General features: G+C 46.8%; 1 protein-coding gene across 1 annotated transcript in view; it reads right to left on the bottom strand.

Annotated features, from left to right (window-relative positions):
• CFAP57 (cilia and flagella associated protein 57) overlaps positions 1–23,682 on the bottom strand; it is a 68,976-nt gene that overhangs the window by 25,241 nt on the left and 20,053 nt on the right. The window contains exons 10-16 of the mRNA XM_027537549.1: positions 16,559–16,771; positions 15,107–15,280; positions 11,303–11,464; positions 7,117–7,272; positions 5,915–6,008; positions 5,112–5,302; positions 1,233–1,406 (exon numbers count right to left, since the gene is read on the bottom strand). Of these exons, the coding sequence (XP_027393350.1) occupies positions 1,233–1,406; positions 5,112–5,302; positions 5,915–6,008; positions 7,117–7,272; positions 11,303–11,464; positions 15,107–15,280; positions 16,559–16,771 (1,164 nt within the window). The remainder of the gene's footprint in view (positions 1–1,232; positions 1,407–5,111; positions 5,303–5,914; positions 6,009–7,116; positions 7,273–11,302; positions 11,465–15,106; positions 15,281–16,558; positions 16,772–23,682) is intronic.

Consider the following 23,682-nt stretch of genomic DNA (forward strand, 5'->3'; position numbering starts at 1 on the left):
CAAATGGGCGATGTGGGCTTCTGGGCAAGAAGATCCAGTCCCATCCCTTATGTGAGGAAGGACCAGCTGCCGTGAGAGCCTCCAGAGACCAGTTCCCCTGGCGGATCCAGAGTTTTCCATGACTGCACAGACTTCGAAAGGTTGGGCTCCATGCTCCATCAAGGTCACAGATGAGTGACCTAAGTGATGAGCCATCTTAGTCATGTCCAAGAAGGGAAGGCATGACTGCCCCTGGATTGGGTAGTAGTGTGATTTCTAATAGGAAAGAATGTGAACTGGCTTTGCATTTGGCTTCTTTCGAACTGTGGTGCTGGACAAGACTTTTGAGAGTCCCTTGGACTGTGAGGAGATCAAAGAAGTCAATCCTAAAGAAAGTCAACCCTGAATATTCATTGGAAGGATTGATGCTGAAGCTGAAGCTCCAATACTTTGGCCACCTGATGCAAAGAACTGACTTACTGGAAAAGACCCTGATGCTGGGAAAGACTGAGGGCAGAAGAAAGGGATGACAGAGGATGAGATGGTTGGATGGCATCACCAACTCAATGGACATGAGTTTGAGCAAACTCTGGGAGATAGTGAAGGACAGGGAAGCCTGGCATGCTGCAGTCCCTGGGGTCGAAAAGAGTCAGACATGATTGAGCAACTGAACGACAACAAAGGCTAAATGTTTGGGGGGGAATTGACTACAAACATTTGTAAACTAAGTACTCTCTACTCCCAATCCTTCTCCCACCCCCAGTGTGCGACCAGGAACACCCCTGACTCCCTACACTGAGAGCCTGAGGACACCTCCAGGAGCAGACTTTATCTATCTCACGTCCAAAGACCTCATTTCCACTTTAAGGTTTAACTCTGAAAACTCTAAATCCCACTTGCCAATAAAGGAAAGCCCAAAGGGTTCACCAGGGCCATGGTGAACCTCCCTGTCTCCTGTAAACAGGAGAGAGGAGGACGAGCCCCAGTGGTTACCCCATCAGAGGGTGTGGTAAGGATCTGTCTGCCTGTCTGTGCAGGGGGAACCTTCACACTGGCTGGCGTTGCTTTCCAAACCCACTTGCTGGAGATGAAGACATTCAGGTGGGAATTCTGCCAGTCGCCCCACTCCCCACCGGCCCCTACCCTGGGCAGAGCCACTGTTCGCTGACTCCACGTCCGTCCACCCACCCCATGCTTTCTCTGCAGTGCGGTCCAGGCCTGCCCCCCACGCCTCTCAGAGACCAGCCCGGTACCTTCTTCCTCATGATGCCTGTTTCTCCTTTGAGTCTCAGGTTTGATTCCTTTTCATCCCGAAGCTTCTTCTCATATTTAGTCTTGATGTCTTGGATCTCACGGTCTTCATCTTCTTCAATCTGCTTCTTGGTCTCTTCAAACTCCCGTAGCTGCTGCCTGACATCCTCCTGTGCCTGGCATGGAAAGAAGAGAAGAGTGTGAGCCTGGGGAGGTGGGGACAGATGGCACTTTGGAGCTCAGAGAGCCCAGGGCAAGGTGAGCATCGAAGGCCATCACGGGGATGAAAGACTGAGTGTTAGCACAGAAATGGAAAACAAGGCCATGGGTCCCTTGGCCCTTCCACTTTCTTCCTGTCCTGTCTGTCCCTCTCTCCCTACCAGATCAGGCCTCATGCTCCACTGCTTTGATCACTGTCCCATCAGAACACTGGCCATTCCACCTCTGGCTTTCTTCACACTGACACCAGCAACCCCCTCTATCTTCCTTTCACTAAACTTGTGATACTTACAACTTTATATTTATTTCTAGAATTACTTGATTGTCTCTCCCATTAGATGTTAAGTTCCCTGAGGGTAAAAACCTAGCCTATCATGCCCACCATGAGTTCCCAGTGTACAATGCACACTGGCCCACAGCAGGTACTCAAATACTGAATGAATGAGTGGCTCTTTAATTTCTCCCCCTTCCCTAATCCCATCAGTACCACCCTTTCCACCTCTTGAATCCAGCCACTTCTCTATGCCTCTGCCTCTGCCCAGGCCATTATCTCTTGCCTGGACTGTTCTCAGCCTCCTAGCTGGCCTCCTGCCTCTGGTCATGCTTCCCTCCAGTCTGATCTCATCCTCTAGTCTAGGGGAGCTTTCGAAACCACACACCTGGTCATGCCGCCCCTAACTTGAGAGCCTTCTCTGCCTCACCCTTGTCCTCAGGGTAGAGCCTGGACTCTTGAACCCGGTCCACAGACCCTCAGGAGGCAGGCCTGGCTCACCTCTCCAGCCTCAGCCATCACTCCCGCCCTGAGCTCTTGCCAGGGTGAACTAACTGCAGTTCCCCCAATGGGCCTGGTCCTCAGCTACAGGTGGTACTCACTGTACCTCTGGTTCTAGCCTCTTCCCGTGGCTTTCTCTGACATTTCCTCCAGCTCTTGGTTGAGGTATCATTTCCTGTGTGAAGCCTGTATATCCCCCATCACATAATAAATGCCTGTTTGACATGGAGGCTCCATGATGGCAGGGCCACATCTCTCTACCGCAGTGAATACCCAGCACAGTATATGGTATAGAGTTGGTGCTGAATGAGTAAAAGCCTAGAGCTCAGATGCTGGGAGAACAAGCTCTGCCTGGTGGAGCATGGGGTAGGACCCCTCCTTGCTCACTGCTGCCTGGGGGTGGACACTGTAGATCTCAGCAGAATCAGTGGCTTTCTTCCGATTCTGACCCTGGCATTCTCCCAGGTTGCATATACCATCCCTTGACCGAGTGTTTTGGAGATTGAGAGAGGCAGGTGTTTTAAAACTGAGCTCAATGACTTCCTGACAAAGGCTTCTCTTTGCCAGACTCTTGCTGGATGGAAGTCTGGCCAGTGGACTCCGTCTGTAACCTAGAGGGGCCCACAAGGCCCTGCTCTTGATCTAAGAGATGTTGCTAAAAAGTAGAAGAATCCCAGTCAGCTTAGTAAGATGACATTTGGGAGGCATCTCTCTAGCAAAGTTCTGAGTTGAAATCCTGCTGACTCAAAAGAAAAAAAGTCTTGTCATCACTATGAGAGGTCTGGGGAGGAAGGCTGGCCTTTCACTACTCTGGGAGGATCCATTCACCCCAAAAGCAGAGCCCGGCAGACTGAGATGTTGTTGTATAAGCCACAAGGACAAAAGGGGTCTGGGGGCCTTGAGAACACAGAGGGATGCTTAGCCCTGTAAAAGGGGGAGGACGGTGAGTGGTTGGGGAAAAATTGTCAAGGAGTTGGCTCTTGTCCTGAGTCCCTGAGGGTGCACACCAGCAGCCAAGTGAAGAAGCATCGTCCTGAGCAGGGGCTCAGAGGTTGGTATAGAAGAATTCCAGAGGCTCCACATCACTGGATGTGGGAAGCTGGATGGGGCAACCGGAAATGGGGCTGGGCAGGTAGGCAGGGCAGCTGTCGAACTGGAATCAGGTGGGCTTGGGTCGGGGTGGAATTCTCTTGGCTCTCTGCTCTCTGAGCTCAGCCTCTGCCGAGTAGACGGCCTCCACCCTCTACTTCCCACTGAGTCCACCCCCACCACCTGGGCAGTGTCCCAGTTCACCAAGGACTTCTGGATGCCGACTCAGCAGCTTCCCTGCCATCATCAGGGTGGTTACAGAGGACCCTAGGATGTCTCCTGGTGCTGTGACCCTTATCTTCCTGCATCTACTCTCAGGCCCACCCCCCTGGAATGGTGCCACCTCTGAGTCTTAAAATACAGGCCCTGTTCCCTGAGCACAGGTGACTTTTCTGTTGGATCCCAGGTATGCCACCCTGGCTCTCAACCTCACCACGTTCCCTGGCCCAGTCTTGATTCATCCACTGTCTTTTGGTTCCTTACTGACTTTCTCTGGCCTGGACCCAGTGGCTGGTTCCCAGCCGACCATTATTTTCACCAGTTGGTAAAGCCCTGGCTCTGGGTCAGGGCTGCCCTGTGCCTTCCTTGCTCACACATTTTCTTGCAGAGCCCTGCTGTGGAAAAGCACACAGCCTGGTGGGTCACTGCCGCCAGAATTAGCCTCAGGCAGCTAGGCCTTCAGCTACAGACCTGCCCATCCTCTTCTTGGTCATTCCCTTCAAAAATCACTCCATATGGGACTTCCCTGGTGGTCCAGTGGTTAAGAATGGGCCTTCCAAAGTGGGATCGATCCCTGGTTGGTGAACTAAGATCCCATATGCTATGAGGCAACTAAGACCAGGCACCATAATGAAGATCCAGAGCAGCCAAAAAAACACAAAAAACAAAAACTAAGATCACTCCACACCTTCATGACTCTCCTGCCCCGTCACTCTCAGAACACCATCTGCCAGAATTTTGTGCCAAAAAGGAGACCATCTGGCCTCTCTCAATTTTCTCTTCATCTCAGGAAATGAGATATTGCGGCAACCCCATCTGCTGGAACATTCTATGACTTTGCTCTGCCTGGATGCTCTCTCTTAACCTCCTGCATTTCCCTGTCTCCTGGTTAATTCCAGCTTCCATGCCTCCAGGATCTCTGTAGCTCCTACCAGTCTTTCCCGACCTTGCAGGCCAGTGGCAGGGGATGTGGGGGGCGGGTGGTGGGTTAGCAGGTGGAGGGGGCAGGTGCTCTGCGTCTGTGTCCCCCACTGTCCCGTCTACATTTTGATGAACATTAGTCTGTGTGACCGCCTGTCTCACCCAACCGAGAACCTGGCCCCACATTCACTTTGCTTGACCACCCAGCACTTATGCTGGTAAACCTGTAAGGCAGGTCTGCTTGTTCAGTCCGTGAAGGAATGATTTCATCTTGTGAGACATGAGAAGCTACGAAGGGTTTCAGGCAACCACCTTCCCCATGGCTCAGGTACCTTGTTCGTCTCCAGGTTCTACAGGCTTCTGCTAGAAAGCTCTCCCCAGAGAAGATACAGTTAGAAGAGAACAGTGGGGATGAACTTAGTCAAGCCAAGGAACTTCGGTCTGAAAAGCTGAGCACCTCCCCCCTCAGGGAGGCCCCTAGCTGCCAGGGACACAAACACAGAAACAGCACAAAACAAGGCCACGAAACACACTCAGGAAGGAAGGTGGGGAAGGAAAAGGAGGCCAAGCGGGGCTCCCCACAGCTCTCAGCGCTGTTCCCAGGCCAGGGGTGCAGGATGGCACTGTCAACAGGAGGCACAGCTCGGCTTCCTGTGAGTACCTCTTCCAGGAGGGTGGTTTTCTCCTGCAGTTTGGCCTCGTAAAACTCAGTCAGCTCCTCCAGGGCCTGGCTCTTGGTCTCATCGTTATCCCGAAGCTGCTTCTCGTACTCCTCTTGCATCCTCTGGGACTTGAGCTGCAACTCCTGGTACTTCTCATATTCCAGAAGCAACTTTTGGTTGTTGCAACATTCTGGAGAGAAGCAAGAAAGGTTACTTCAGGAGAGACAGTAGCACCAGCCCCGGGGACACTCAGGAGCCTTGGCTGCTTTTCCGTTCCCTTTCAGCACCAGCTAGAGCCTCTGCTTCGACAGGCCAGATTCAAATGCACACCCATCTTCCTTACAGGACCCCACGCTACCGTCTTATAAGGCAACCTGATTCCCTCCCTTCGATGTTAGGCAGAAAGGTTTCCAGGAAAGTGCAGAGGGATGTTTGGAGGTTCAGGGCCAAGAAGAATGTCCTGAGTATGCAAAACAGGCGCCAGTACCCCCATCTTATGGAAGAGTAAAGTAAGGCTGGGGGAGGTTTGGTGACTCCCTAGCGCACCCAGCAAGTCAGGGTGAGTCTGGAACCCAATGCAGTCTGTTAGGTTCCAGACCCACACTTTTTTGTATCTCCTACTGGCATGCAGTAGGTATTTAACCTGTGTTTAAAGAATGAGTAAATACACAGGAATAAAAACCACAGTGAGCTCCAGGGGATAAAGGCAGGCTGTTTATAGACGGGGTTGAATCCAGAGGGCTGTCGGACTTTGCCCCCAACCAACGGCCCTCTGCCCAGGGCCCTGCACGGGTGGCCTCACCTAGGTCCTGCAGTTCCCGGCTCTGTTTGTCCAGGAGGTCGTCCATGCGTTCGCGATGGAGTACATCCTGCTTTTCTTTTTCCGTTTTTAAAACCTAAGACACAGAGTCAAATATTCGCATTTCTACACGTCTGCTGAAAGCATCACTGTGAGAGCACCCATTGTATAAGTAATAGCCTCCTTCACTCACAAACATTTCCCAAGCCCTTACTTTGCACTCTTACTTTGTTCTATGAACAACATTCAAGCTATCATTTTTATTTGTATGATAGTCTGCTCTGAGAGTTCTACATTATCTCTATACAGATCCCTTCTGTGAAATGGATCTTGTCAATCATGAGTTCAGTTTCGGACAGGCACCAAATGGATTTTTGGGTGGAAAAGGTAAGGATTGATTTGAATCCTCTGTTGTTAGCACGTTGCTCTCAAAGGAAATCCTTGGATATGTTAATGTGTCAGCTTCCGAGAAAGTGTTTTCTTTAATGAAGCAGCAAAGCTCTTTGCAGACAGGGGAGGGACCTAACTTTGTACTCTGTGTACAGAGGGCACCGATGTTTGTTGATTAAATGAATGAAATACTAAAATTAACTGCCAGGGTGTTTTTAGACCCATAGAGATAACATAAAAGAACCGAATATCACTTGAGCAAAAAATTGGCAGCATTGAAAGAAGGGCCAGGCAGGTTTGTACGGAATAGAGGAATCATTCCAGGAGAATCTTGGACCGATGTTAATGACAGAGAGGTCATTTAGACTAATTTTACTTAACTTACTGACAATCTGGAGATCAATATTCTGTACGCTTTCTCTTTACATACTTTATTTTTCTTGTTACTTTTCATTTTGCTATTAAGTAAGTTTCTCTTGATCAGAAAGGTAATATATTCTCCTCGTGGAGAATCTGGAAATTATAGAAAAGCCTAAAGAACTAAATTCAAACTATCCACAATTTCAACTTCCAGAGATGGTCATATCATTATCTATTTTCTTAAAAATTGTTCTAGGTGTGTCTGTTTTACCTCATTAGTAGCATTCACCATAAAGAGTTTTTTATATTCTGCTTTTTTCTCTTTTTTCACTTAGCACTTTGCTGTAAGCATTTATGGTGTTATCAACATGATCATATGTCTTATTGTTTGAGCGAGTGCTGGTTGTTTTGAGTGAATAGGAAATTTCTTATTTGCGGCTGTTGATTCAACAGACCTGGTTTTTTGTTTTCAAGGACTCCATTTCCTGGAGGAACTTGTCTGTTAGCTCCTTAATCTTCTCAGAATAGTTCATATCCTTTAGTCGAAGCTGATACTCATTCTCCATTTTTAATTCTTCCACACGAGTCTTCAGCTCCAACATAACCTGAGCCTTTGAAAGGAGGACACAGAATCAAGAACATTCACAGTGCGGCTGAATCGGACTATTTAAACCCCGTGGCCTTGAGCTGTCTGGGGCCTGCAGCTCTGCTCAGAGCATGCGTCATCTTTCCACATAAGACACAGATCAGACACTTGGAGACACATGAGCTTCTTCCTCTATCTCCAAAACACCTATTCAGTGTGGCGCTCCACTGAGCGACAGGCATTATGCTGATAACTCACATCTCTCCCGCAGATACGCCTAAATGTCACCTGCTCAGTCAGGTCTACATGGACCTGATTTTCCTTCCCCTTGCTATTCCCATTCCCAGCACTGTGACTCCCCACCTCTTACCCTGCTCTATTTTTCATTATCCCCTTAGATCTTGGCACTTTTAAATGTTATGTATTATTTTGTTTATTGCCTTTTGGCTTCATCCCCGCCCCAGAATTCAATCTCCAAGAAGGCTGAGATCTTTGTTGGTCTTGTACACTGATGTATTTCAGGTACCTAGAATGGTGCTGAACACACAGTAGGCACTCGAAAAGTATTTGTTGAATCAGGATTCCTGCCTCCATGGAACTTACAGCCTACTGAATCAGCCAGGTAGACACATCATTACCAATTGTGAGAAGTGCCTAAAGACAGGCAGTGTGCACCCAGGCTGGGTCAGAGAAGGACTGAGGGCAGATGCATTGGTTGAGGGGCCCTGCATGGTCCTGCTGCGGGATGGTAAGAGCCTGGCCAGAGGTCGGGGAGCAGAGCAGAGTGGAAAGATGTCGGAGAGGTTTTAGGGAATGGTACCTGATGTGGTGAAGATGAGTGAGAGGACTATGGGTGAAGCTCACCTCCCCTGACCAGACCTTCCCTGAGGGTTGCCCTGGCCTGGCTTGCTTCCCTGCATGATCCTGGGAGCCCAGCACAGGACCAGCAACAGAGTCAGCACCAAATAAACACTTATCAGATGAACACGTGGCCCTGGCGGTCTGCCGGGGACGAGTGGGATATGTTTATTGGCCGGAACCCCCGGTTCTGACACGCTGCACTGGAAGCATTTGCTCATCCTCCTGCCTCTGTCCTACTCCACGTGGCTGCTGCAGAGAAGTCTCTCCAGATGCAAGTCTACCAAGTCACTGCCTAACTCAGATCATCAATGGGGCCTTAGGAACCGTCTCCAAAGTCTGAAACCTGCTATAGAAGCCCCCTCAGCACCTCTCTCTGCTTCACCTCCAAACTTTCTCTCCAGCACCCCCTCCACTCCAGCCCCACTAGCTAGGGGCATCCTCCTCAGAGCACCTTCCCTCACCCATCTGCACACACTCATGTTCTGGAGGCTCTGTTCAAGGCTCACTTCCTCAGACACCAGTCTGCCTGGGTCAGGGTCCCTTCCCTGGGCTCCCACAGCACCGTTTCCTTCATAACACTCACTACACATTTGATTCCCTTTAAGATTTTACCTAGGGAATCCCCTGGCTGTCTAGTGACTAGGACTCCATGCTTTCACTGCCAAGGGTGTGGGTGCAATTGCTGGCTGGAGAACTAAGTTCCTGCAAGCCATGTGGCAGGGCCAAATAAATAAATAAAATTTTAACCACACCTTCTCCTGTGATATAGACTCCAGGACTGTCTATGTCCTTCATTTCTGTAATCCCAGATCTAGCACAGTGTCGGCACGTGGCAGATCCCTCTGCAAGTACTAGTTGGATGCATGAATAAATGAATGACTAAGTGGCTGGGTGAATCACAGAGTTACATACAATGTCATAAAGAGTATAAAGACAAAGAAAGAGTTGGGAATTCTGGGCAATGTGACTTTTAAGGCCGGGTGAAGGAAGGGCCAGGAAGGTTGCTGGGGAGGAACAGTCAGTGGCTTACAGGCAATGATAAGAGTGTGGGCGCATGGAGCCCGAGAAACAAGGGAATTTCAAGAAGCGAGGGGAACACACACTGGTCACTTCCGGTTGGCAGCAGCGCTGTCAGGCCTAGCTGGGGGCGGGGTCAGGAGGCAGCCCAGACACCTCAGGCTTCGGTGCAGCCTGGTGTATTCTGCTCGGGGAAGAAGAGAGAAGAGGGAGGAGGAGGAGACACAGGTGCCTGCCTGCAGGAGGTTAGACCCCAACTGTCACAGGTTCTCCCTCAGCCTTTCCTCCCACTTCCCTTTCCTGCAGGAAGTTCCAGGGAGCTCGCGGAGTGATCTCCGGGAATCCCCTGGGGACTATCATCCTACTATGGGGCCCTTCTGGCATTGCGGTCCCGCTGCTTTCACTTGTCGCTGTTCCTTGCGTGACCGTGAGTTTCCTGATCACAGGGCCCCGCCTGTCTTTCCACACATGCAGCCCCAGTGACCAGCAAACAGCAGGTACTCAGCGAATGCACAGTAAACTCTGCATGAACGGCAGTGAGTGCATAGCTGTGCACGCTCTGTACGCCCTGAGAGAATACCGCCCACTGGGCTTCTTCCTCGGGGAGCACAGGGCTCAGAGCTCTCCAAACACATGTGATTGGACTCTTGGCTGCCTCAACAGGAGGAAAGGTGCTCTGAGGTCATGATGATGGAGTGGGCTGTGGACGAAGTCTGGATTGGTGCTCTGGGCCTTCTCCTAACTAATACTCTATGTGTAGTAGCACTATGGACATGCCACTGGACCTCTCCAAAAGTACTTCCTGAAACATGGGGGAAAACAATAGTATCTTCTCCAGTTGTGAGATTCAAATGAGAAAATACTTATAAAGTAATTAGCACAGTGTTTGATTTGTGGCAAACCTAAAAAAAAGGTTTGCTGTTGTTTAGTCGTGAAGTCGTGTCCACCTCTTTTGCAATGCCATGGACTGTAGCCCACAAGGCTCCTCTGTCCATTGAATTTCTCCAAGGCAAAAATATTGGAGTGGGTGCCATTTCCTCCTCCAGGGGATCTTCCCAACCCACGGACCAAACCTGTATCTCCTGTATTGGTAATTAGCACAGTGTTTGGTTTGTGGCAAACCTAAATAAAAGGTTTGTTGTTGTTTAGTCACTCAGTTGTATCCAACTCTTTTGTGACCCCAAGGACTGTAGCTACCAGGCTCCTCTGTTCATGGGATTCTCCCAGCAAGAATACTGGAGTAGGTTGCCATTTCCTCCTCCAGGGGATCTTCCTGATCCAGGGATCGAACTTATGATTCCTGCATTGGTAGGCCACTTCTTTACCACTGAGCCACCAGGGAAGTCCACCCCCCCCCCCCCAAAAAAAAAAAAAACGGTTGGTTACTGGATATTATTACTTTTATTGTTTTATTATTGAAAGCAGTGAATTTCAGGACTGTTTTATAAATATCTTTAAAAAAAAAAAAAAAAAAAAGGTTCCAGATACCAGCTGTTATTTAAGTTTCACAGATACAACTGGAATACTCAGTGTGTCACATTAATTTTGTAAGTATTTACTGACTGTCTCCCGCATGCCTGGCATGTGCTGGAAACTGCTGGTCATTAATTATGTCACAATAATTATGCGAATTATTTCACAGTCCCTGCTTTTAAGGAGAAGGCAATGGCACTCCACTCCAGTACTCTTGCCTGGAAACTCCCATGGATGGAGGAGCCTGGTGGGCTGCAGTCCATGGGGTCTCGAAGAGTTGGACACAACTGAGTGACTTCACTTTCACTTTTCACTTTCATGCACTGGAGAAGGAAATGGCAACCCACTCCAATGTTCTTGCCTGGAGAATCCCAAGGACGGGGGAGCCTGGTGGGCTGCCGTCTATGAGGTTGCACAGAGTTGGACACGACTGAAGCGACTTAGCAGCAGCCGCACCTGCTTGCAAAGAGTAGGAGAGGAGAACTAGGTCACAGGCTGAGAGCACAGCTCAGTGTAAGTCAGAATGACTACATGGCAGAAGCGCAGGCGGGTGGGAAGGACATAGGATGCAGTGGAGGTGGGGGGTGGTCTGCACTGGGCACAGGTGAAACCAGGCTGGGGAGGGGCTTTATGCCGGTCCCAGGACACTGGACGTGGCCTGACAGGCAATTTCCCTGTTGCTCTTCATCAGGTCCAATTCTTACCTTCTCTTCCATGTCTGTCTTGGTAACGAGCACCTCTTCAGCAAAGCCCACCTCCCTCTCTCGCTTGATTCCCCGACCATCTTTATCAAAGACCTTCCAGGTGAACAGGCAGCCATCCTCGGCAACGCTCAGCAGGAACTGGTCGTCAAAGGTGAGCGACATCTGAGGAGAACGAGCATGGTGAGGAGGCTTTCATTCTCAGGCCGTGCAGACCAGGACTGAGTCAGTGGTTGTGCAAGATCCCCACCCCACGCAAGCCCGGGCACAGCCTCCCTGGGAGGAAAATTTGATCTTAGAAAAGAGTGAGACAGAAACCCTCACGGGCTTCTGGGAATGAATGAAAAGACAAGGCTATGTATATGTTCTCTGTGGATTTGGAATATTTAGAGTCAATTATTAGGTACACAAAAGAATCAACAGTTAAAAAAAAACAAACCAATAATCCAATTACGAAGTGGGCAAAAGATACAGAGACATCTCATTGGAGAAGTAATACAGATGGCAAATAAGCACATGAAAAGATATTCAACATTATTAGTCATTCAGTTCAGTTCAGTTCAGTAGCTCAGTCATATCCAACTCTTTGTGACCCCATGAACTGCCGCACGCCAGGCCTCCCGGTCCATCACCAACTCCCGGAGTTCACTCAAATTCACGTCCATCGAGTCAGTGATGCCATCCAGCCATCTCATCCTCTGTTGTCCCCTTCTCCTCCTGCCCACAATCCCTCCCAGCATCAGAGTCTTTTCCAATGAGTCAACTCTTCGCACGAGGTGGCCAAAGTATTGGAGTTTCAGCCTTAGCATCATTCCTTCCAAAGAACACCCGGGACTGGTCTCCTTTAGAATGGACTGGTTGGATCTCCTTGCAGTCCAAGGGATGCTCAAGAGTCTTCTCCAGCACCACAGTTCAAAAGCATCAATTCTTTGGCGCTCAGCTTTCTTCACAGTCCAACTCTCACATCCATACATGACTACTGGAAAAACCATAGCCTTGACTAGATGGACCTTTGTTGGCAAAGTAATGTCTCTGCTTTTTAATATGCTGTCTAGGTTGGTCGTAACTTTCCTTCAAGGAAATGCAAATGAAGACTATGATGAGATGTCACTATATACCTATTAGAACAGCTAAAATAAAAAAAATAGTGATAATACTAAATGCTGGCAATGATGCAGAGAAACTGGATCTTTTGTGTATTGCTGAAAGGAATAGAAAAGAACCTGGTAGTTTCTTGAAAAACTAAATAAATATACTTGCAGTATATGATTCAGCAACAGTATTCCTGGGCATTTACCCCAGAGAAATGAACTTATGTTAACATAAAAGCCAGTATGGAATTGTTCATAGCAGTTTTATTTGTAGCAGCCCAAAACCTATGGGGAAAAATCAAATATCTTACAAGGGGTAGACAGTTAAACAAATCACGGCACACCCTTACCGTGGAATTCTACTCAGAGAAAACAGAATAAAGTATTGATATATGAAATAACTGACATGGAGATCAAAGGTATTACACTGAGTGAAAAAAAGCTCCTCTCAAATGGTCATATACTGTATGACTGTGTGTTAGTCACTTAGTCGTGTCTGACTCTTTGTGACCCCATGGACTGTAGCCCGCCATGCTCCTCTGTCCATGGAATTCTCCAGGCAAGAATACTGGAGTGGGTCGCCATTTCCTTCTCCAGGTACTGTATGATTATTTTCCACTTCTATAACTTTGACATTTTGATAATTTCATATTCATACTGTTAGGATTATTTACATAAAATGATCAAGATGTCAAAGTTATAGAAAAGGAAGATAAATTAGCAGTTGCCGAGGACTAGGCATGGTGGTGGGACTGTGATGGGGGCAGGAGGGAGCTCTTTGTGGTGCTGGACTGGTTCTGCGCCTTGCGTGCAGTGGTGGCCACACACATCTGCGCATGAGAAACAGTGACGTAGGGCCCCCCTCGTGTGCCACTGTCAGTGTTCTGGTTTGACGCTGTGCATCAGATGTAACTACTGGGGGAAGCTGAGTGAGGAGCACCAGGACCTTGCTGCTATCTTTTAGATTTCTTGTGAATCTATAGTTACTTCAAAGTAAAAAATGAAAACTGAAGTATCAACTATGGAAACTCTCTTCTCACAATCACCAAAATGTGTCAAAAACTTTAAAAATGGCCATTCTCTTTCCCTCAGGATTCACTCTCTGTCTAGACATTTAGTCTTAGGAAATAATCAGAGATGCTCATAGCAATCTACAGACTAGGATATTCATGAGCTCATGGGATAATTTAAATGCCCAGTTGTAAGAGATGAGTTAAATAAGTTATGATCCATCATTATCATAGGATATTTGAATAGCTGCTAAAATCATGCTTTTGAGGAATATTTAATTGTACAAAAAATGCCTACAATAGCACAAATTAAAAAAAAAACAGCCAACAAAAGAGTACATATAGTATGATCTTAATTTATATAAAGCATATGCACAAAAATGTAGAAGAAAATGCATCAGCATATTAATGATGCATAGTCAAGGCTATGGTTTTTCCAGTGGTCATGTATGGATTTGAGAGTTGGACTGTGAAGAAAGCTGAGCACCGAAGAATTGATGCTTTTGAACTGTGGTGTTGGAGAAGACTGTTGAGAGTCCCTTGGACTGCAAGGAGATTCACCAGTCCATTCTGAAGGAGATCAGCCCGGGGATTTCTTTGGAAGGAATGATGCTAAAGCTGAAACTCCAGTACTTTGGCCACCTCATGCGAAGAGTTGACTCATTGGAAAAGACCCTGATGCTGGGAGGGATTGGGGGCAGGAGGAGAAGGGGACGACAGAGGATGAGATGGCTGGATGGCATCACCGACTCGATGGACGTAAGTTTGAGTGAACTCCGGGAATTGGTGATGGACAGGGAGGCCTGGTGTGCTGCAATTCATGGGGTCGCAAAGAGTCGGACACAACTGAGCGACTGAACTTAACTGAACTGAACTGATTAGGATTTTTATTCCAAAAATAAACATGTCCTGCTTTTATAATCAGAAAAGTAAACATCCACAAAATTTAGTGGTTCTAAAGCAAAGCGGGGAGATATGTGATAGTAATTTACTTTGGACCCAAGACTCAGGTTCAGTACAGGAATGTTCTGGTTTATAATGAAAAAATCCTTTCCTAATAAGGATGTGTCTGCAGGCAAGCCAATTTAAAGATTGGGACTTAATGAAAAACCTCAGGGGCTGGTATTGTTCAATTGGAGTTGAGAGAGGGAGGAGGGAGAGAGAACACATTTCCCAGAGGCTGTTCTTCAGGATCCCATTGTAAACAGGGACTCTGCTTTTTTAGAAGGGGGGATGGAAGGACAGTTTACAAAAGTGTGCTCAGGTTATTGCCCCTGGGGAGGGATGGGGGCTCATCTCCCAGGCTGTCTCCTTTTAGTCCAGAACAACCCTGTGGAGAAGGACAGCTGTGAGCCATTAGCAGCTGGGACAGGAGGGTGCTGGCCTGTAGAGAACAGCTGAGCAGGGCCCTTCAGCATCTCTCAAATGGCCCATGTTATTATGCAAAATAATATGATGAACAACCTTGTACATACATCTTCAGGAGCACCTCTGACCACTTCCTAGGACAAATTCCTGGGAGTAGTTCAAACAAAGAGCATTAAGAGCCAGTGAGTGTTTACTGAATGCTTGGCTGGATTAATAAATAAGGGGAGAGACAAGGTGCTGGGAGGGGGAAGGGATGAACCAGGTACGCCACAGGCAGGACCAGGTGGATCGCTCAAGACCTGAATCTGGGACTGAACCCCAGGGAAAGTCCCCCTCACCTTGGTGACAGGACCTGCGTGGGCCTGGTACTCATTGAATTCTTTCTGCAGAGGAAGCGGGTACTTCATCGCACGGATGGTCCCCACCGAGGTGCCCACAAACATCATGCGCCCGGAGTGGGAGATGACGACGGCCGTGTAGGTGACGTCAAATGCTGACATCTCTCGAATTACCTGAAACACAGCCAGCTCTGTTCAGGGCGAGGGGCTGAAGCGCGTCCCCAGTGTCCCCAGGTCACTCTCCTTGCTTTTAATAGCAACATTAGGGCAACTTCTGGATTTTAAAATGTGTGTTTTCCATCCCTTTTAGCATCTGGCTTAGTGTCTAGCACATAAAAGGGCACAAACTAAATATTTCTTGGCGGCTTGACTGGTGAGCAAACAGTTCTAGGAGTTAGGAGTAACACTAGGGAAAGTTTCCTAAGATACCCAGAAGCGCTCTCCCGCTTTTACAGGTTGTGACTCATTTAACCCTCACAAAACCCCTTAAGGTAGTTACTGCCATCCTTATTTTAAAGATGATGAAACACAGGCACAGAGACACAGGGAGGCTAGGTCAGTTACCTCAACTCACCCACTGCACTCAGGCTCCCGAGAGTATGCTCTCAACTGCTACTCTTATCGTGTATCTCAAACTAATAATGGGATGTGGATCATAAATCTATCCAGCAAATAGTTATTAATGTCCATTATAGGAACAAAACTACACTCTCAGGGAATTACTTCACTCCTTCACTCTTTAATTCACTCATCCACCCACCCATCCACCTAGCCACCAATTATTACTGGGTGTTTTCTGTGGGCCATGTGTTGTGCCACCTCGTAGGGATACCATGAGATGTGAACTATGGCCCTCCCCTTAAGAAGCTTTGTTCTGGTGCAGCACCGTGGAAACCACCACGCTGGGGGCTACCTGGGGGTATACTGGAGAGATACCCTCCTCTCGGTTGGACTCGTGGAGGAGGACACTGCTCCTTTTCCAGGAAGTGTCCTTGCCAAGCTCTTCTTTCCTCCCTTAACTATTTGGGAGCCAAGGTGCATAATTTTAAAATTTCAGAGTTTGGGGATTTCCAAACAATTATGGAGGCAAGCTTAGGTGATAGCAATAACTACGGTTCTGTTTTTAGCCCACGGAAGTACATGCAAATCACGGGTTAGAGCGCCATTTAGAGATGCTGCTGACCTCCTTCCCTCCAGGGTGAGAGACAAGTTACAGTCAGCAAGCAAAGGAGGAATGGAAAAGAGCCCCACAACTTAAACGAGTCAGGTGGGCACTGGGCAGGAAATTCCAGAAGTAACAACTACTGAGCTGATCCTCTAGGGATGAGGAGGCAGGTGTTCTCCCAAGAAGAAGGGCCCTGTTCTCAGAGAAGCCCTTTCTGCTGTAAACACAGGAAGCTGTCTTCTGCAGATCGAGGCAGCAGCCCAGAGGAGGGACAGGGGCAGACTCACTGAGGAATCTGCAATCTCCTTGAGAGTCTGGTCTGACCCAACAGCAAAGATGATTTTGCCGTCAGGGGAGATGGTGACGCAGTTGTAGCTGCAGGACTTGAGCACGCACTCGGTCTCTCTCTTTCCTGTGGACAGACTCCATTCGTACACAGCACCGTCTGTGCCACAGGAAATCAGCTTGCTGTCATCGGTATTCCACGCAACTGAACGAATCTACAGGGGATAAAGATGCGCCCAGTTGGGAGTGCGCATGTACATTCACACACACACACACACACACACACACACACCCCTTTCAAGGAGAGGAGGAGAACCCCTTATGTGATTCACTATGCTGAGGCAGAGTGTCCTTTCCTGGAACATACCCTTCAGTAAACACAAATCATAGCTTTGTAGGAAAGTTAGCATTCTATTTCCTCACACGTTTGCAAAATACTGAAGATTAAATATTCTCATTTCTGTCTTGCTTTATGAATGTAAAGACTGAATCATAATAATTCCTATAATGCTGCAATCAATCACTGCTATGTTTTACAAAAGTTTTTTATTTTGAAATAATTATACATATATATATATATATATTCAAAGGGAGTTGCAAAAATTGCATAGAGAGAGTACTTCCAAATGGCAGAGTAAGAACTTCAGCTGGCCTATCCCTTACATAATAGGTAACTTAAAAATCATAAAAACAGTTATTTAGGGACTTCCCTGGTAGTCCTGAGAATCCACGCTTTCACTGCAGGGGGTGCAGGTTTGATCGTTGGTTGGGGAACTAAGATCCTGCACGCCTCGTGGTGTGGCCAAAAAGTTTATAAAAACAGTTATTTAAAGTCTCTGGCAATTGTCTTAAGGGCATAGAGAAAATGCAGAAACATTCACTCAAGAAAATCTACTCAATCTCAGGAGGAACAGAGACTGGGGGAGATAAGCACTGATCTGCTGCTTTACCCTCCTCATCCTCAAACACTTTATTCCAGTGTACTCTGGGCAGCTGTAGCCAAAAGGTGGGGCTCCCTCTCTCCCCCAGAGCTTAGTCATTGGCTAGGTTTCATCCTGGGAAACCTGCTGGCATTTCTTATCCCCACCCAGAAGCTCTATTCCAGGCAAGTGTGGCCAAGAGGGCCTCATCTCCCTTCCCCTAGCCGGTCCCCACCTGCTGGGGAAGCTCTACTCCAAGTGCAGAAGCCTGAGAATACTGGTACCCCAGTTGCCCCTGCCCCAGTTAACTCAATGGGTGGGGGTTCTACACCATGAGGGGAGAGCTGAAGAGACGAGGGATCCCACCCCCTTTCCACGCACAGAGTAGGGAGGTCACTCTTGGGAAAGAAAGTCGATACCCCTCACCCTCCACTCGGTGCAGTGGAGCAGAACTTCTTCCCAGGGGGATGTTGGTCATAAGACAATGAGCTCCACAGCTCTGCTGGAGGAGACTGACTTATTTGGAACAGAGCATGGAGAATTTCATCCTATGGACATCATCTAAATTGGTGGAGATCTAGGTGGAGGGCAGTTAAGAGAAGGCTGGAAACTCCCTGATAGAAGCAAAATGGCAGAGCAGTAACAGAATTAGAACAGGAAGAAGAAGGGAAGGGGACAGTTGAGAGAGCCCTTCCGGGATGAGAGGCAACTGTGGGGATCGGGAAGGCTGATGTGTGTGCTGTGCTGCACACACTCAGGAGAAATCAGAGCAGGATGTGGGGACACTTGAAAGCATCTCCTGTGCTGTACAAAACTCCACTGACACAGGGTGGAAGCTTCACAGGCACGAAGGGTTTAAACACAACATCTGACCAACACCAACTGAATAATAAGCTTCTGACCCAGGGGCATTTCCCAGGAAGTCAGGCTTAGAAATAACATCATGCTTATGCCTGGCAGCCTGGAAGGTGGGGTGCATGGCTGAGGCTGCACCCTCTCAGGTATAGTCAGAAAGGGAACCTCAAAACTACTAGTTTCTGGCTAAACATGGAGCAAAAGCATAAACTCCATGAACTGTGACAGGAAAATCACAGTTTTCTGTTTTCTAAACAAAAATCCAACAGTGAAGGGTGAAAATATAACTGGGGAAGGGGGCTTAAGCATAACCTATGACTAATTAAGTGGCTTAGGTCAACCCAGGGACAAGCCCTAGGTAACCAGGCTAAAAGATCAAGAAAGAAAAACATCCGAGCAGCGACATCTGAGGCTGCCCACTGCAGGAGAAAAAAAGACTTCTCAGAATTAGGTTACCAAGTCACTGAACAAAACTGCCAAATAAAAACAACATTCTAACTTTTTCCCTTTTCCATATTTGTAACTCCGTTCTCCAGTAGAGCGACTGGCTCCCATAATCTCCAATACATTAATATCTCCGACACATTTTCTCAATCTCCTCCTACGTAGCCAACCTCCTGACCAACTGGACACCTTTTTGGGTGTTGCCATGACTCCAGTTCTGCCAGCCACATCCTTAGCCATGTCTTAGCCCGAGCTCTACCTTTTAAATGACATTTTTTGATCGTTTGTCACTATTATGTAAAAAAGGACTTAAATATAATAATTTCCAACAATATTCCCAGATTCACGAATTTTAATAGTTTATCTGCAAATTCTCTAAATTTTCTACAAACTCAGTTATGCTGTCCGTGGCAATAGCTTTATTTCTTCCTTTCCAACCCTCATGCCTCTTATTTTGCTATGGTCTGAATGTTTCTGTCTCTCATCAGCCCCACCTCAATTCATGTTGAAATCCTGACATCCCAAGGTGATGGTATTAGGAAGTGGTGCCTTTGGGAAGTGATTAGGTCCTGAGTTCTCCCCTCACGAATGGGATGAGCGCTCTTAGGAAAGGCCCCCGAGTGCTAGCTCGCCCCTTCCACCATGGGAGGCTACAGGAAGTCTGAAACCAGGAAGAGGGCCCTCTTCTAATCGTGCTGGCACTTTGATCTTGGACTCCCCACCCTCCGAACTGTGAGGAAAAATTTCTGCTCTTCATAAGCCATCCAGTCTGGGCTATTTTGTTATGGCAGCCCCATGGACTAATGTTGGGCTTCCCTGGTGTCTCAGATGGTAAAGAATCTGCCGGTAATGTGGGAGACCTGGGTTCGATCCCTGGGTTGGGAAGATCCTTTGGAGGAGGGCATGGCAACCCACTCCAGTATTCTTGCCTGGAGAATTCCCATGGGCAGATGAGCCTGGCAGGCTACAGTCAATGAGGTCACAAAGAGCTGGACATGACTGAGGAGCCAACTAAGCATGGACTAATGTATATTTCCGTTTCGTACCTTATTGCACTGGATAGAACTCAGTACAAGGCTAACAGAAGGCATCATGTTTTGTTCTCTTTCACAATTTCATAATCAAGTGTGCTGATTGTTGTAGGTTTTTAAAATAAATGTCTTATATAAGATTTTTTTATAATAAAGTACATTCCCCATTATTTTAAGTGCTTTTTAAATCTGTTATGTTATTGATACACTGTCAATGTTATTGATTATTATATTTGGATTTATAGAGATAAGCATATGCTTTTTAATCCTTACTATATTAATGTTGTATACACTAATGATTTCAAAATCTAAAACAATGTTGTATCTATGGGGTCGTACAGAGTCGGACACGACTGAAGTGACTTAGCAGTAGCAGCAGCAGAATGAATCAACATGGTCATGTTGTATTATCCTTTTAACATATTGCTGGATTGGTTTGATGACAATTTATTTAGGACATCTTTATGTTCACACACAAGACTGGCTTGCCATTTTCCTTTCTTGTGATGTCTTTGATAGGTTTTGGTATCACAACTATGCTGGCCTCCTAGAACAATGTTGGAAGTATTTACTTTTTAAAAAAAATTCTCTAGAAGAGTTTCCCCCCCTCCCCAAGATTAGTGTCATGCTTTCCTTAAAATTCGATCTACTTCTCCAGTGATAGTTTTCCTTATCAGGTTTTAAATTACAGATTCAATTTTTCTAGGAATTTGTCAGTTCATATATGGGAATACCAGACTACCTGATCTGCCTCTTGAGAAATTTGTGTGCTGGTCAGGAAGCAACAGTTAGAACTGGACATGGAACAACAGACTGGTTACAAATAGGAAAAGGAGTTCGTCAAGGCTATATATTGTCACCCTGTTTATTTAACTTCTATGCAGAGTACATCATGAGAAACGCTAGACTGGAAGAAACACAAGCTGGAATCAAGATTGCCGGGAGAAATATCAGTAACCTCAGATATGCAGATGACACCACCTTATGGCAGAAAGTGAAGAGGAACTAAAAAGCCTCTTGATGAAAGTGAAAGTGGAGAGTGAGAAAGTTGGCTTAAAGCTCAACATTCAGAAAACGAAGATCATGGCATCCAGTCCCATTGCTTCATGGGAAATAGATGGAGAAACAGTGGAAACAGTGTCAGACTTTATTTTTCTGGGCTCCAAAATCACTACAGATGGTGACTGCAGCCATGAAATGAAAAGACGCTTACTCCTTGGAAGGAAAGTTATGACCAACCTAGATAGCATATTCAAAAGCAGAGACGTTACTCTGCCAACAAAGGTTCGTCTAGTCAAGGCTATGGTTTTTCCTGTGGTCATGTATGGATGTGAGAGTTGGACTGTGAAGAAGGCTGAGCGCCAAAGAATTGATGCTTTTGAACTGTGGTGTTGGAGAAGACTCTTTGAGAGTCCCTTGGACTGTAAGGAGATCCAATCAGTCCATTCTGAAGATCGGCCCTGGGATTTCTTTGGAAGGAATGATGCTAAAGCTGAAACTCCAGTACTTTGGCCACCTCATGTGACGAGCTGACTCATTGGAAAAGACTCTGATGCTGGGAGGGATTGGGGGCAGGAGGAGAAGGGGACGACAGAGGATGAGATGGCTGGATGGCATCACTGACTCGATGGACGTGAGTCTCAGTGAACTCCGGGAGTTGGTGATGGACAGGGAGGCCTGGCGTGCTGCGATTCATGGGGTCGCAAAGAGTCGGACACGACTGAGCGACTGATCTGATCTGATATTTATTCAAATTTATTTACATAAAGTTGTTCATAATACTCTCTTATAATCTTTTAAAATGTCTATCAGACCTGTAGTAATAACCCCTTTTTGTTACTCATGTTGGTTACTTGTATCTTCTCTCTCTCTTTTTTCCCTTAAACAATTGTGCTAAAGGTTTGTCCATTTGGGGCTTTCAAAAAACAAAGTTTGGGTTTGATGATCTTCTATCGTGTAAATGTTCTCTGTTCCATCCTGCTCTTATCCTTATGATGTCTTTCAATTTGTTTTCTTCGAATTAATTTGCTGTTCTACTTCTTATCTTTTTCAATGGATGGTTGTATCACTGATTTTCATCTTTATCATTTTTCCAATACATGTTTAATGTTAAAAATTTCCCTATATGCATGGTTTTGGCTGCATGCTCCATCTATATTTTTTGTTTGTTTTTGTATTTTCTTTTAATAGCACACCTGTAAACCTAACATATATCCCTGATTAGAGACAAGTGTTATAGATTCTGGTAAAGTGATGGAACAAATGGCTGCTCCCCGGGTTGGTGAGGTGGGGCTTCCTATGGGGATGTGCACGGGTCTAGAAAGAGCATCACATTCACCTGGTATGCTTTCCTCTAAATTTCTGCAACACACTGCTGGAGTGGAGGACGCTCATTAGCTCTCAATACACTTGTTCTTAATAGCACTTACACTTATGACCTGTTAGTTGCTGAAGTCAATGGTCACTGACTTCTTTATCTGTCTGGAAACTAGTTCCCTGGCGGTTTTGATACAATTCCTTGATTCCAGGTTCTCTCTGCACCTTCATTTGCAGTCTCTCTCTTCTTACCAGTCCCTTACATGTTGCTCACCTGTCTCCTGACCATGATCTCATATTCTGCACGAGTGCTTAGTGATCTAATCTACGCCTCTGACTTCCACTAACTACCACCTCATTCCCTGAATTGAAATTTTTAGCCCAGACTTCTTTCTGACGTCTACTCTCACATACCACACTCCTGGACACAGCAAACATAACAAGTCCAAAATAGAGCGTAATAGGTTTCTTCTCTCTGTCCCTACTATGAAAGCCATGGTTTAGTTCCTAGTTCCTCGCTCACCCTCACTTTCTAGCTGACCTCTTTCATTCCAGCTTCCCTTCCCTCTAAACCATTTTCAGTACTGTCTGGAAAATTCTCTTTCTGATCCCATTACTTGTTTTCTTAAATCCTTTCAGTTATTTCTCATCCCCTACAGACTAATGTCCAATTCCTTGGCACGGCACACACACACTCCATGATGCAACAAACTTCTCCAGCTCCTCTTTGTATCACTTCTCAGATGTGCTCAGTGTTCCAGCCTATAAACCACAGACCACCGTCCTGTTCCATACTCCCATCCCCTTACCTGTAACATGTCCTGCTGCCTAGAATGCCTTTCTTTTCCCACTGCTTTTTCTATCTAAATTCATCTGCTGACTTCTTACCCTTTCAGTCTTTGGTGTCTCCCTTTTCTTCATGCTCCATATCCACTTTACCTTCAGGTGCTACTGGTTTAATTTCCTAAATATCTTTTGAATGCATACATTTCTTCCTATTGGTACCAGCCCCATCCTGCTCCAAAATACTATCATTACGTAGACAACAATCTCCTTACCACTTCTACCCTCATCCCTTTCAATACAGTCTTTACTCTGAAGCCAAAGTAATCTTGTAAAATGCAAATATGGTCATATCATTTCTTGGTCTGAGAGTCTTCAGTGATTTCAAGGAAAAAGGAGGATAAAGTATATGCTGTGCTTAGTCGCTCAGTGGTGTCTGACTCTTTGTGATCCCACTGATTGTAACCCTCCAGGCTCCTCAGTCCATGGGGATTCTCCAGGCAAGAATACTGGAATGGGTTGCCATGCCCTCCTCCAGGGGATCTTCCCAATCCAGGGATCCTGCATTACAGGTGGATTCTTTACTGACTTAGCCACCGGGGAAGCCCAAGAATACTGGAGGTAGGTAGCCTATCTCTTCTCCAGGGGATCTTCCCGACCCAGGAATGGAACCAGGGTCTCCTGCATTGCAGGTGGATTCTTTACCAGCTGAGCTACCAGGGCCTATAAGGTTCCATGAACAAGATTTCAAGAACTCAGGCCCTGCTAACCTCACCA

The sequence above is a fragment of the Bos indicus x Bos taurus genome, chromosome 3, assembly GCF_003369695.1.
Source record: "Bos indicus x Bos taurus breed Angus x Brahman F1 hybrid chromosome 3, Bos_hybrid_MaternalHap_v2.0, whole genome shotgun sequence".
NCBI lineage: Eukaryota > Metazoa > Chordata > Mammalia > Artiodactyla > Bovidae > Bos > Bos indicus x Bos taurus.